General features: G+C 48.7%; 1 protein-coding gene across 1 annotated transcript; it reads right to left on the bottom strand.

The window, feature by feature from the left end:
• Positions 1 to 1,817: 1,817 nt before the first annotated feature.
• On the bottom strand, positions 1,818 to 12,880 carry LOC112677025 (uncharacterized). Its single transcript, XM_025474938.3, has 7 exons — positions 12,756 to 12,880; positions 12,388 to 12,618; positions 12,073 to 12,196; positions 9,405 to 9,616; positions 8,707 to 8,777; positions 8,349 to 8,453; positions 1,818 to 2,050 (listed from the first exon to the last, which is right to left on the bottom strand). The coding sequence occupies exons 2-7, from the start codon at positions 12,607 to 12,609 to the stop codon at positions 1,876 to 1,878; spliced, it is 909 nt and encodes a 302-aa protein (XP_025330723.1). The 5' UTR covers positions 12,610 to 12,618; positions 12,756 to 12,880; the 3' UTR covers positions 1,818 to 1,875.
• Between the last annotated feature and the right edge of the window lie 866 nt (positions 12,881 to 13,746).

Raw genomic sequence — 13,746 nt, 5'->3', positions numbered from 1 at the left:
GCGGGCGCAGGGCGGACCGGAAGCGCGGCGTCTGGAGCCGAGTGCGCATGGGCACGGGGTGCGGTGGGTCCTGGGGCTCGGGTCCTGGTCAGGTGGCCGCGGGAGGCGGGCTCGGGACCCCTCCACGTGCTCACCAGCCGCGGCCCCGTCCGTCCCTGCTCGAGCCCGCCCCGGCCTCTCAGGCCTGGCACCGCGAGTCCCACCAGTCTCGGCCTCATCTCTGCTTCCTTGCGTGCCCAGCATCCCCGCCCGTCCAGCCCCCACCGCCTCCGGGCCCCTCGCCTTGGCGGCTCGGGGGCACGTGGCCCTGAAGGTCCAGCGCCCTCGCTGCTCTCTTCCGTGTCTTCCTAAGGACCCTTCCCTCCACCAGATCGCTGTGTCCGTGTGCCCAGGCCTGAGCCCTAGATCACTGGGTGATCTCGCCCAGGCTCCTGGCTTTAAATACCACTTGTATCCCTTGATTCTTATCACTAAACGTCCACACTCCAGACCCCTGGCCTCTACTTAGGTACCACAGATCTCAAATTTAACATGTCTGGTCAAAATAGCATTCTCCTTACCCCATTCACAGCCCCACCCCCACCCCCGCCGTTTCCTCAACTGTACCACTAGCCAGTCACCCAAAGCCAGTGGTCCTTGCCCTTTCTCATCTCATAGCTGCCTCCTCATATTCTAGATTTCGATATAAATGTCACCTCCTCAGAGGGACCTTCACTGACAGACAACCTACGCATACGTGTCTGCATACTCAGCTCCCATTGGACTTACCACAACTTCTAACCCTGTTACTAATTTGATCTGTGCACTGGTTAGATACACATCCACAAGGATAGGATGGAAGCTCCTTAAGAGTAAGGACCCCAACCATTTGGTTTATTATCTCCCAAGCAAGGTGTGGGGCATACACAGAGGTTCAACAAATATCTGCTACTGTCCAGCAGTCATCAAGCATTTTGTAAGGACTCCTCTCACACGCAGGTTTGATTCTATAGCTGGTGTGTAAGATGGGTCCCATCTCTGAAATTCCATAGGGGGGTGCCCTAGGGTTGTTAGTTGAAAACTAACACACCAGGAGCACCTGGGTGGCTCAGTCAGTTAAGCGTCTGCCTTTGGCCCAGGTCATGATCCTGGGGTCCCAGGATTGAGCCCTGCATCCAGCTTCCTGCTAGGCAGGGAATCTGCTTCTCCCTCTCCCTCTGTGCTCTCTCAAATAAATAAATCCAAAAAAAAAAAAAAAAAAAACCAAACAAACAAAAACAAAAAACCCTAACATACCTAACATACCAGCTTATTGGAAAATAAGGGAGGGAACAGATCACTCTTTCTACACCCACACCTGGATAAGGCCTGGTTTAGGGGCCTAAGCTAGGAAAAACTAATAGACTTGCAACTCAGTGCGGTCAGTTAAGGCCCCAAAGGGGCCACAGAGTCACTGTAGGGAAGGACAGCAGTCTCATCACTCATTTCAAAGTGCTGTGGTTGGGGCGCCTGGGTGGCTCAGTTAAGTGTCCAGCTGCCACTCAGGTCATGATCTCAGGGTCCTGGGATAGAGCCCTATATCAGGCTCCCTGCTCCTCCCCACTCATGCTCTCTGGCTACCTAAATAAAAGCTTTAAAACAAAAACAAAAAACCAAAGCGCTGTGGCTGAATTCCCATGTAGAGTGCAAGCAAGGGGACTTCACAGTAGCACAGACCTGACCAATTACTGTATGCAGGCTCAGGCCGAGGGGGCCTCAGGCTTGCACTCCCCTGACAGCCTCTTCAGGGCTGGAGGAAGCCCATGGGATTGCACAGCCTCTAGGGAGCCCAGCACAAGTAAGGCACCTCCATGGGAACTTTATTCATTCCTTTAGCCATGGTCTGTAGGGAAGAGGCTATGGGCCCCTCTTTTGGGGCACAGACTCTGTGCTGCTAGGATCATTCTCAGAGTCATCTTTGGGTCTTGGCACAGGCTGGAACTTGAGCAAGACAGGTGGGGTGAAGATGGAGGCCTTCACAGGAGCAGGTGGCGTCTCCTCGGTATTGGGGGAGCCACTACAAGCCGAGGTCCTGTGCAGGAGACAAACAAGACATGTCCGTGAGGTGGGATACCAGCACAGAAAGCCATCAGAAGTACATACAACAAAACTTCGGGCTGTGGGGTGGCTCTCAGTACACTGCTACTTCCAGAACTCTTTTCCGTGCATGGTTATTCCAGGCTGTTCACTGCAGCAATGTTTGGGATTGTGAAAACCTGGCAACAACCTAAACGTTCCTCAGGGAAGGGACCGTGGATGCCACATAGCAGGCTGTTCTGCAGCTGCTGAAGGAATGAGGTAGGTCTGTATATCCCAGAAAATAAAGATGCCCCAATAGTACAGGAGTGGGAAAAAGCAAGCTGCTAGGAAGTGTATGCAATCTTATCCTGCTTTGGTTACAAAATTAACCAGTGTATTTGTGTGTGAGTGTATGAGTGTGTGTGTGTGTGTTAGAAGCGTACATGTGCAACTCTTAGCATCAGGGGCCTCTTATAGTTTACATATTCATTTCTCTATTGTGAACCTTTTTCCATAGAACATGTCCTGCTTTTGTAAACTGTTTAAAACCAATTAAAAATAACCCATTTTTGATGATAGCATCATGAGAAGACAGCTCACTCACAAAGCAATATCTCACAAGAGCCTAAAACTGTCCCCATCAGTGCAATGTCTTTTTTTTTCTTAAAGATTGTATTTATTTATTCATGAGAGACACAGAGAGAGAGAGAAGGAGAGAGAGAGAGAGAGGCAGAGACACAGGCAGAGGGAGAAGCAGGCTCCATGCAGGGAGCCCGACATGGGACTTGATCCCGGGACTCCAGGATCAGGCCCTGGGCTGAGGGTGGCGCTAAACCGCTGGGCCACCCAGGCTGCCCCTCAGTGCAATGTTCCAATGAGCAAGAATGGTTGAGGAAATATTCCATCCACTGGAGCATTTTGTATCTATTACTATTGGCGAATTTAAGGATATTTCTAAAGAAACACATTCCAGAGCTGGCTACAACACTGTCTAACAGGACACTCTCAATTAGGTAACAGACTACCATATGTGTATATGCATGTTTCTCCATGGGGAAAAGACAAATGTATGCTAATAGTGGTTATTTTTGGCAGTGGGATAATAGTGATTTCGTGTATTTTCTTTTGTGTGCAGTTTCCAAATTGTCTAAATAAACATATTGTTTTACAATCTGAGAAAAGAGAGTCTTTTTGAAACCTGTTCATACTGTTTTTCTTATAATTCCATTTCAGGAAAGGAAAGTCTGCCTTTGGCCCAGGGCATGATCCCAGAGTCCCAGGATCAAGTCCCACATCAGGCTTCCTGCATGGAGCCTGCTTCTCTCTCTGCCTATGTCTCTGCCTCTCTCTCTCTGTCATGAATAAATAAATAAAATCTTTTTTAAAAATAGAAAAAGCTAGAAGGTATCTCAACAGCAATGCCCTGATGATGGTCCAGCCCTGGTGCATGGCCCCACAACTCTTTACTTTCACATTTTGCTTCATGACAACACTGCACAATGTGTTTGCTGACAACCCCTTCTGTCACCCAGCAGTCACTTTCCAATACCCCCACCCCACCTCCTTCTGATCTGACTGGATAGCCTATTGCTTCCACTTAGACATAATTCATGAATCTACATGGTCAGGTTTTTTTTTTTTTAATTTTTATTTATTTATGATAGTCACAGAGAGAGAGAGAGAGGCAGAGACACAGGCAGAGGGAGAAGCAGGCTCCATGCACCGGGAGCCCGATGTGGGATTCGATCCCAGGTCTCCGGGATCGCGCCCTGGGCCAAAGGCAGGCACCAAACCGCTGCGCCACCCAGGGATCCCTACATAGTCAGGTTTAATCATGTTTATAATTTTATGTCCACAACATAATATTCCATAATTAGGTGAATGAAAAATTTTTTAAAGATTTTATTTATTTGGGGACACCTGGGTGGCTCAGTGGTTGAGCATCTGCCTTCGGCTTGGGGCATGATCCTGAGGTCCCGGGATTGAGTCCCACTTCGGGCTCCCTGCATGGAGCCTGCTTCTCCCTCTGCCTGTGTCTCTGCCTGCCCCTCTCTCTGTGTCTCTCATGAATAAATAAATAAATAATTTTTTTTAAATTTTTATTTATTTGACAGAAAGAGAGAGCACAAGCAGGGAGAGCTGTAGACAAAGGGAGAGGGAGAAGCATACTCCCTGCTGAGCAGGAAGCCTGACCCTGGGATCTTGACTTGAGCCAAAGGCAGACACTTAACCAATGGAGCCACCCAGGTGCCTCTAGGTAAATGCACGTTTAAGCTGTTCCCAGTTTTTCTCCTTTTAAATGACACTGCCCTAAACATTTTTGTACACAATTGCTTTTTTCTTTCCCTTAATCATCTCCTTGGGGCCAGTTTCCAGGACTAAAAATACCAGATCAATGGCTCCTGATGTTTTCATACACTGCCTTTCAAAAGAACCAACCTTATACTTTTGTGCTTCAAAAGATGCCCCTGAGAAAGTGAGAAGACAACCTACATAGTGGGAGGAAATATTTGCAGATCCTATGTCTGATAAGGGACTTGTGTCTTTGGCAGTTCCTCAAGAGTTACCATACAACCCAGCAACTCCACTCTTAAGGATATACCCAAGAAAACTGAAAACTAGGTCCTTGCAGACACTTGACCACAAATGTTCTAACGGTATTATTCATAAGAGCCAAAAAATGGAAATAACCCAAATGTCCGTCAAGTCACGAATGTGTAGAGAAAATGCGGTATATCCATACAATGGAATACTGTTCAACCGTAAAAAGAAAGTCAACCCATAGAATGTGCACCACCGAAAGGAACCCTGATGTGAACTATGGACTTCTGGGTGATTATGATGTGTCAGGACAGATTCATCAGTTGTTAACACATGCATCACTCTGGTGGGTGGTGTTGATGTTAAGGGAAGTGATGCCATGTGCAGGCAGGGGGTGTATGGGAACTCTCTGTACTTTCAATGTTGCTGTGAACCTAAAACTGCTCTAAAAAAAATTAAGTCTTAAAAAAGAGATTAAAAAAAAAACAGGAAATTCACGTTAACTAACTCAAATTTAAATATTTTTTAAATAAAAAATAAAATATATTATCTTGGGGGTGCCTGGGTGGGTCAGTCAGTTAAGCATCCGACTCTTAGTTTCCTCTCAGGTCATGATCTCAGGGTTGTGAGGCTCCGTGCCCAAAAGAGTCTACTTGAGATTCTCTCTCTCCCTCTGTCCCCACCCCCATTGCTCACATTCCTGCACTTGCTCTCTCTCTCTCTCCAAAATAAATAAAATCTTTAAAAACAAATTAATAAAAATAAATTATCCTGCCAACTAAAACAGATTCAGTAGTGACACATGCCACAATGTGGATGAACCTTGCAAACACTAAATGGAAGAAGCTAGTCACAAAATACCATATTATTGTATGGTTTCATTTATATGAAATGACCAGAACAGGCATATCCACAGAGAAAGTAGTTAATAGCTGCTAGGGCTGGGGGATGGAGGAATTGGGGGTGATAGCTAAGTGGTGCTAAGGTTTCTTTTTTAATTGTAGTAAAATATATATAAAATTTACCATTTTAATCATTTCTAGGTATACAATTCAGTGGCATTCATCAATGTCCTGTGACCATCACCACTTATCTATTTCCAGAACTTTTTCATCACTCCAAACAGGAACTATAGTACCAATTAGGCAACAACTCATTTCCTTCTCCCAGTCCCTGGAAACCTTTCATCTATTTTGTCTTTAGGCCTCTGCCTATTTATTTCATGTAACAAGAACTACAATAACTTGGCCTTTTGCACTGGCTTCTTTTGTTTCAACATTCTATTATATGGATAGATCACAGTTTGTTCATCTTGGATATACTTAATGTTGTTTTCTCCTTTTGGCCACTGTGATACTGATACTGGTGCTATGAACATTCACGTGCAAGTATCTGAGTCTCTACAATTCTTACAGGCGTATACCTGGGAGTGGAATTACTGGATCATATGGTAATCCTGTTTAACATTTTGAGGAACCAAAATGTTTTTTCCACGGTGGCTGCACCATTTTACACTCCCACCAACCACACAGTTGAGGTCCAATTTCTCTACATGCTCATCAACATTGTCTTTTTGATGACAGCCATCCTAGTGGGTGTGAAGTGGTATTTCACTGTGGGTTTTCACTTGCATTTCCCTGATGTCTAATGATGTGGAGCATCTTTTCCTGTGTTTACTGGCTATTTGTATGCCTTCTTTGAAGAAATGCAAGTCCTTTCTCCATTTTTTTGGAATGGTTCTTTTTTGTTGATTTACAAATGTTTTCTCCCATTGTCTTTCCACTCTCTTCTTTTTGACATGATGGAAATGTTTTAAATTTGGATTGGTGGGACGCCTGGGTGGCTCAGTGATTAAGCATCTGCCTTCGGCTCAAGGCGTAATCCTTGAGTCCCGGGGTTTGAGTCCCACATTGGGCTCCCTACAGGGAACCTGCTTCTCCTTCTGCCTATCTCTCTCTCTCTGTGTCTCCACAAATAAATAAATAAAATCTTCAAAAAAATTAAAAAATAAAATTGGATTGTAGTGATGATTGCACAAATGTTAATATATAAAAAGCCACTAGAGTGGACACTTTAAAAGGGTGAGTTCATATGATGCTATATGCAAATTATCTCAATAAAATAATTTTTAAAAGGACAAAGTCAATTTATAGTATTTTCACAGGAAAAATGAGTCTCTTCCTAAAGCCTTGCTAGCACAGGATCCTCTTTACTTAGGGCTTTTTAATAGGTATGTAACATACATCCTAGCAACCTTAATGTGTACATCTTTCACTACTAAGGAAGCCAAAAACATTTTTAAAGGTTTGCTTACACTTTGGGTGCCTTCGTGGATAAATTTTCCATCAACTAAATTTAGAATCCTCTTTATAGAACTGTGTAGGTTTCTTACATAAGAAGTCATTTGCATTCTCACTCATTGCTAGTGGGAATATATAATGGTATAGCCACTTTGGTAGTTTCTTTAAACATATTATCACCATATGATCCAGCAATCATTGCTCCTCGGTAAGAGAGTTGAAAACGTGTGTCCACACAAAACCTGCACGTAGATGTTTATAGCAGCTTTATTCATAATTACCAAAACTTGGAAGCAACCAAGACGTCCTTCAGTAGGTGGATGGATAAATAAACTGCAGTACATCCAGTTACTCAGTGCTGGAAAGGAACTATCCAGCCATGAAAAGACATGGAGGGACTGTAAGTGAAAGAAGCCAATCTGGAATGGCTATATATATAGGATTCCAAGCAAATAACATCCTGGGAAATGTAAAATTATGGAGACAGTAAAAAAGATCAGTGATCGTCAAGGGTTAGGGCAGAGGGAGGGATGAACAGCTGGAGCAGAGACGATTTTGAGGGCAATGAAACTATTCCATAGGACACTAGAATAGTGGATACATGTCATTATATGTTTGTCCGAACCCACAGAACATACAACACCAAGAGTGAGCCCCAATGTATGGACTCTGGGTGATAATGATGTGTCAATGTAGGTTCATTAATTGTAAGGTGGAGGATACTGATAGTGGGGGAGTCTGTGCCTGTGTAGGGGCAGGGGGATATAGGAACTTTCAGTACACTCTCAGTTTGCTGTGAATCTAAAACTCCTCTAAATAACAGCTATTTAAAAAAAACGAAAGTCATTTAATGCAAGGAAGCAGCCAGTTTAAATATAAATATACACTTTGAAATAACACTCCATAGAATGCCATGGAAATGCTCGACAACTCCGTAAGTAGCAAAAAACAGGTGATTAAAACAAACAAACCGGGGATCCCTGGGTGGCGCAGTGGTTTGGCGCCTGCCTTTGGCCCAGGGCGTGATCCTGGAGACCCAAGATCTAATCCCACATCAGGCTCCCGGTGCATGGAGCCTGCTTCTCCCTCTGCCTATGTCTCTGCCTCTCTCTCTCTCTCTCCCTGTGTGACTATCATAAATAAATAAAAATTAAAAATAAAAAATAAAACAAACAAACCACATATTCAATAAATCCCTGCTTTGTAAAACAGATATATATAAAGCGTAGGGCTGCCCACAGTTGATGGACTTATTCCCTTTCTAGTGAGTCTCTGAGCTGCTTGTCTCCAATTCTCCTCATTACAAACACTATGAAGGGGGAGAGACTTTTCCAGTACCTGATTACATTAGGGTCCTTTCATGAAATGCAAAGAACATTTTTCTGGCCCTTGTGCACACTGCTATGATGCCATCAAGCCACATAAGCCAGGATGATGTCTGGCCCCACAGAGGCTCAGAGGCATGCTTACCAGGGGAAGCCAGGGCAATGGAGCTTGTGCGCACTGTTTCCAGTCAGGTATGAGAAATGGAAGCCTCCGGGGTTGAGGACCAAGGGAGTCAGATCAACCATGTGGCTGCAAAACAGGGTAGAGAGGGGAACATCAGCTCTGGGCTACTCCCAGGCAGGCCCTCCCACAGGGACTCCCGCACACAGAGCAGACCCAGAGCCTCGCCTCCTTCCCTGTAAAATGGGAATAACAGCCCCTCAGGATTGTGATGAGGATTAACAATAAGGTGGGGGGAAAATGAGAACCAAGTGTGGCACACAACATGCTCCCTAAAATGCTCCTTTCATTTTTCCCCAAACTCAGAATCAATTCCTTCCACCTCTTTGGGTTCGATGACAGGCCAGCCCAGTTTAATTTCACTTCTGACCTTGCAACCTCCAACTTCTCCATCTGCAGGAAACAAAGGAAACCTTAGGACAAGTCTGGGGGCCTCACTGGAAACAGAAACCCCCTTATACAAGAACTAGGGGAACCATGTGACCGTCATTCATCCAGCAAACACACTGGGATCATCCTTGAGGCACCCACCTTGAGCTTGGTGTTAGGGGCATGGGGATGGGATGGGGGCTGCCTGGAGTGAGATGCGGGATAAGCAGGGGACAGGAGAGGCAGGAGCACCGTTAGGAGAGCAACGCAGAAGCACTTAGTGAGTGGCAAGGAGAACACCACCCATGAGGCGGGGCAGGCACAGGGCTGGAGATGTCCAGGGGTGGCACCCCAGGATTCTGCCCAGTGTTTTGGTGGCTGCTTTGCTCAGCTGAGACCAAGCAGGTGAACCTCTGTGCCTCCAATCCTTCAACCAGAGCAGATCTCCCCCGCCCCTTTTATCTGCTTTATCCATCCATGTTCTACCCAAGATTTTGCCTGCAGATAGAGTTCTGCTTAAAAACAAAGTTCTAAAAAAAAAAAAAAACAAAGTTCTGAGAGTTAGCTGGCTGTGAGCCTGGGAGAGCCTCTAGGGTGGTTCAGCCTCTGCCCCTCTCAGGACCACGTGGAATGGGAGATGAGCTCACTGACCGATTTGCTGGGTAGTGGAGGGAAGGGGCCAAAGGCCCTCGGCATAGTGTAGACAGGGGGTGATGGGGCCACCGCAGAGGCCATGGTGGTGGTGGGTGACAGCAGTGGTGGAGGTGGCAGCAAGGTTGGTGCCAGGCATGGGGAGGTTGACCGATCTCGCAAGAGGATGGGTTCTGATTTCAATTTTGGCTTTCTTCTCTTCTTCTTGGCATCTGTGACAAAAGAGACCAATGAGTGTCTACCCCATGGCCAAAACAGGGTAGAGTGGAGGCCAAACAATGGTGTAGGTTCTTCACAAGGTTCTTCCCGCAAGGGGCACCACATAAGAAGGTCGAGAGCCACCACTGAGAGGCACCAACATGTACTATCTCACCGACCCCATATCACCTCATGAGGGAAGGGTACTTTTGTCTTTCTAAGAACTGGAAGCTCCAACTGTGCAAGCCACAGGCGGGATCTATACCCGGACTATCTAACTTCAAGGCCAGAATTTCAGGGGAAGTAACAGAGTATCACCACCAAGGAGGGCAGGACTTGTCCCAGGCAGGTGAGTCTGCTACCTACCCCCAAGCATTGTGGAAAGCTCCTGAGTCTGCCAGCACCTTCATGGGGTGTTCAGGCCCGGACAAGGGAGTGAGTTCCCAACTATACCCAACTCTAGGGCCATCCTGAGATTCTACAAAGCTCCTTTCTCTGTAAAGAAACCCGTACATAGGAGGCCTTACAGAGGTGGGCTCAGGGAAGGAATCTTTGAGTAGCAGGATTCTGGGACCTGCCCCCCTCCTCTTTCCACGTTAGGTTTTCTTCCTATATTCAACAACTCTGGCTATTCTACTGTTCAGAGCTAGAGGACACCAGCAAAGTGGGTATGAACAAGTGCCTCGGGATCCCCGGGTGGCGCAGCGGTTTAGCACCTGCCTTTGGCCCAGGGCGCAATCCTGGAGACCTGGGATCGAATCCCACGTCAGGCTCCTGGTGCATGGAGCCTGCTTCTCCCTCTGCCTGTGTCTCTGCCTCTCCTTCTGCCTGTGTCTCTGCCTCTCTCTCTCTGTGTGACTATCATAAATAAAAAAACAAAACAAAACAAAAAAAACAAGTGCCTCATGCAGCCCATTAAAAGGGCTCTTTGAGAATGAGGATCACCACCACCAGGGAGCACCTGGAGGCTAAAAGCCCAAGCCCCAGGGCAACCCAAACCTGAGTTCAAGTCCAGACTCTATTATGTGACACTGTTGTCACATAGCTGGCTACCCTCCCTGGGCCTCTATGTCTCTTCTGTAAAATGAGGTTAAAGAGCATTGACACTACCTCAGGAGGCTGCAGTAAGAGCTATATATGCTGTGGGTCCATCAGAAGAAATGGTGGAGCATTCACACTCAGCACCAGGGAAAGTAGGTTTCCCAGGTGAGCAGGGCCTCCTAATACAACAAAGAAAGCCCCTCTGCCACTAGCTAGTGTATCACTGAAGACAAACACACAAAGAACTGAACCCAAATCTAATCAAGGCTTTAGAGCAACTGTCCAAGAAATACAGGCAAAAAGGAACAAGACAGCACCAGTGGACCCCAACAACAGATATAAATCCGCTAAGTGGAATGCCCCAAAGAACAACACAGTTCTTCAAGTTGACAGCATGAAGGAGTAAGGTGAGGGCATCCTACCTCAAAGGGACTTCAACAGACATGGCCATCCATCACCTGCCATCCCTATGTGGTCACTAATGTGGCCCCTGCCATTTCACTCTCACAAGTGTGCCAACGTGGACACAAAGTATATGGCCATCCTAGTGAAAAGGAACCTCAGAGGACCTAACAACCAAACCGAGTATCAGCTATGCTAAGAAATTATTGTCAATTATATCTGGGGAACATTGTGATTACAAAGTATTTTTTAGTATGTAAAAAAGTATTCTAAAGTATCCAAGAATACAACGGGTGTCTGAGACTCCCCCTAAAATGCTCCAGAAAAGGCAAAGTGGGGGCAGCTCAGGTGGCTAAGTGGTTTCGCGCCGCCTTCAGCCCAGGGCCTGATCCTGGAGACCCGGGATCAAGTCCCACGTCAGGCTCCCTGCATGGAGCCTGCTTCTCCCTCTGCCTGTGTCTCTGCCTCTCTCTCTCTCTGTTTCTTATGAATAAATAAAATACTTTAAAAATAAATAAAAGAGGCAGCCTGGGGGACTCAGCAGTTTAGCGCCGCCTTCAGCCCAGGGTCTGATCCTGGAGACCCTGTCCCAGGTCAGACTCCCTGCATGAAGCCTGCTTCTCCCTCTGACTTTCTTTCTCTGTCTCTCATGAATAAATAAAATCTTTAAAAAAAAAAAAAAAAGAAAGAAAGAAAAGAAAAGAAAAGAGAAAAAAGAAAGAAAAGAAAAGAAAAGAAAAGAAAAGAAAAGAAAAGAAAAGAAAAGAAAAGGGAAAGGAGGGTACAGGTATAAAGAGTGAAGCAGGCACAGCAAGATGGGGGATAGCTGCTTAACCTGAAGGCTGACAGGTACCCGAGTGTTCACTGCAGTCTGCAGTTTTGTGCATGTTTGTTTTCATAATAAAGACTTTAAGAATAAACGCTTTTTTTTTTTTTTTTTTTATAGATTTCAAGCACAGAACCAGGGATAAGGGAACATGGGTCAGGTTTGCGGGGTTACTGGAGCCCGGCAGAGGCTGAGCCTCACCCTGGGAGTAGAGATGCACGCGGTGGATGCTCCTCTTCAGCTGCTCCAGGCGCTGGTGCATCTCCAGGGCACCCATGCTGTTGCAACAGTTCAGCTCCCCCTGCACTGCACAGAAGAACTTTGCCTACGACCAGGGGAGAGGCAGGGCAGGAGGAAGCCCGGCGCGTGAGCCGCCTGCCCGCTGCACTCCCCAGCTGGGGCGCCTGGGGCTTCTGGAAGACCGTGCAGCTCCAGCTAGTCCCCAAGGCGCCCTGCCGCCCCCCCACCCCCATCGCCCATCCTCGGGGCGCGGCGGGGCCCCGCGCCGGCTCGCACCCAGAAGAAGGAGAAGAGCCCGCGCCGCTCGTACTCGGCCAGCTTGGCCTTGCGCACCACCCTCTCGGCCAGCGCGGGGTTGCGGTCGATGCTGCGGAAGAGGCGGCGCAGCGCGCGCTCCGTGCAGGTGGCCGCCTGCCTCTCGAAGTCCTCCTCGGAGATGAGTCGGCAGAAGGTCACGCTCTGGGGGAACTCGCGGTCGAACTCGTCCAGGACCTCCATCCCTGCGGGCTGCGGGCAGGCCGGGCGGCCGTCGGGCGGGGCCTCCGGGGCTCCGGGCGCGCCGCCCCGCACCCGCCTCGGGCCGGGGAGAGGGGCAGGCCCCGGGGGCGGGGGCCGCGGGGGCCGCGGGGGCCGCGGGGACGCACCTGCTGTCGGCCCCACAGCCGCCGCGCCGACGCAGCCTCCCCCGCCGCGGCCAATCCCCCGGGAGCTCGCGAGCCGGGAGCCAATCCGCGCCAGGCGGCTGCACGTGACAATGCCCACCGCTCTGGGCATGCGCCCTGGCGCCTTCGACGGGGCAAACCGCGCGGGGGAGGGGGGCTCCCGCTGGGCTCCCGCAGGGCGCGATGGGGGAGCGGGCCACCGCCACGCAGACAGATGGCCGGCGCCCGAACCCTCCAAACGCCCTCAGGGCCCAACCCCCTCCCCAGTCTGGCTGCTCGCCCTCCCTCCCTCCGCGCGGTGTGTAGACAGCACCCCAAGGACTTCACTCCGCCCCTAACGCCTCTGGCCCCAGGCGTCGCCGGTCCTTCCCGGTTCTCTCCTACGTCAAACCCACCCCTCCCCAGTTTCCATCCTCTCTCCCCTCCTATAACCAACCACTCTCTACTCGCGGTTGCCTCTTCACCAGCATCTCCAGGGGCTCCCTATGCGTTCCCAAGGTCTTTGTGGTACCATCTCGGATGATCTTACCCCACTTCTTGGTCCCAACTCAGAGCTGACTTAACCCTAACCTGCGTCTCAGGCTCTGACCTCCCTTGAGGTCCGCGACCACATCCAAGTTTCCTCTGGGGACGTTTCTGGGGCATCTCACGCTGAACAGATCCAGGTGGGCACACAGCTTCTTCCCTCCCGATCCCGAATCTGCTTCTCTTCTCCCTCTCCTACTTGGCCAGCCTTGTCAGCACCATTCACCCCAGCCACCGATGAGGGGGTCCACCCTGGATTGCTTCCTCTCCATCGCCTCCACAGCCCTTCACTCCCCTCAACCTGAGATCCATTGAGGCTAAAGAGACTTTTTACCCTCCACTGCCAAACCACCAACCCTCTAGGTTCTGCTGTTCCCAACAACATAGGAGATGGCCCTCACTTCCTCCTGCTTTGAGGTCAGAGAGCAAGATGGAAACAACCAAGGAG

Source organism: Canis lupus, chromosome 26, assembly GCF_003254725.2.
Source record: "Canis lupus dingo isolate Sandy chromosome 26, ASM325472v2, whole genome shotgun sequence".
Taxonomy (NCBI): domain Eukaryota; kingdom Metazoa; phylum Chordata; class Mammalia; order Carnivora; family Canidae; genus Canis; species Canis lupus.
This window is presented reverse-complemented; position numbering and strand designations above follow the sequence as displayed.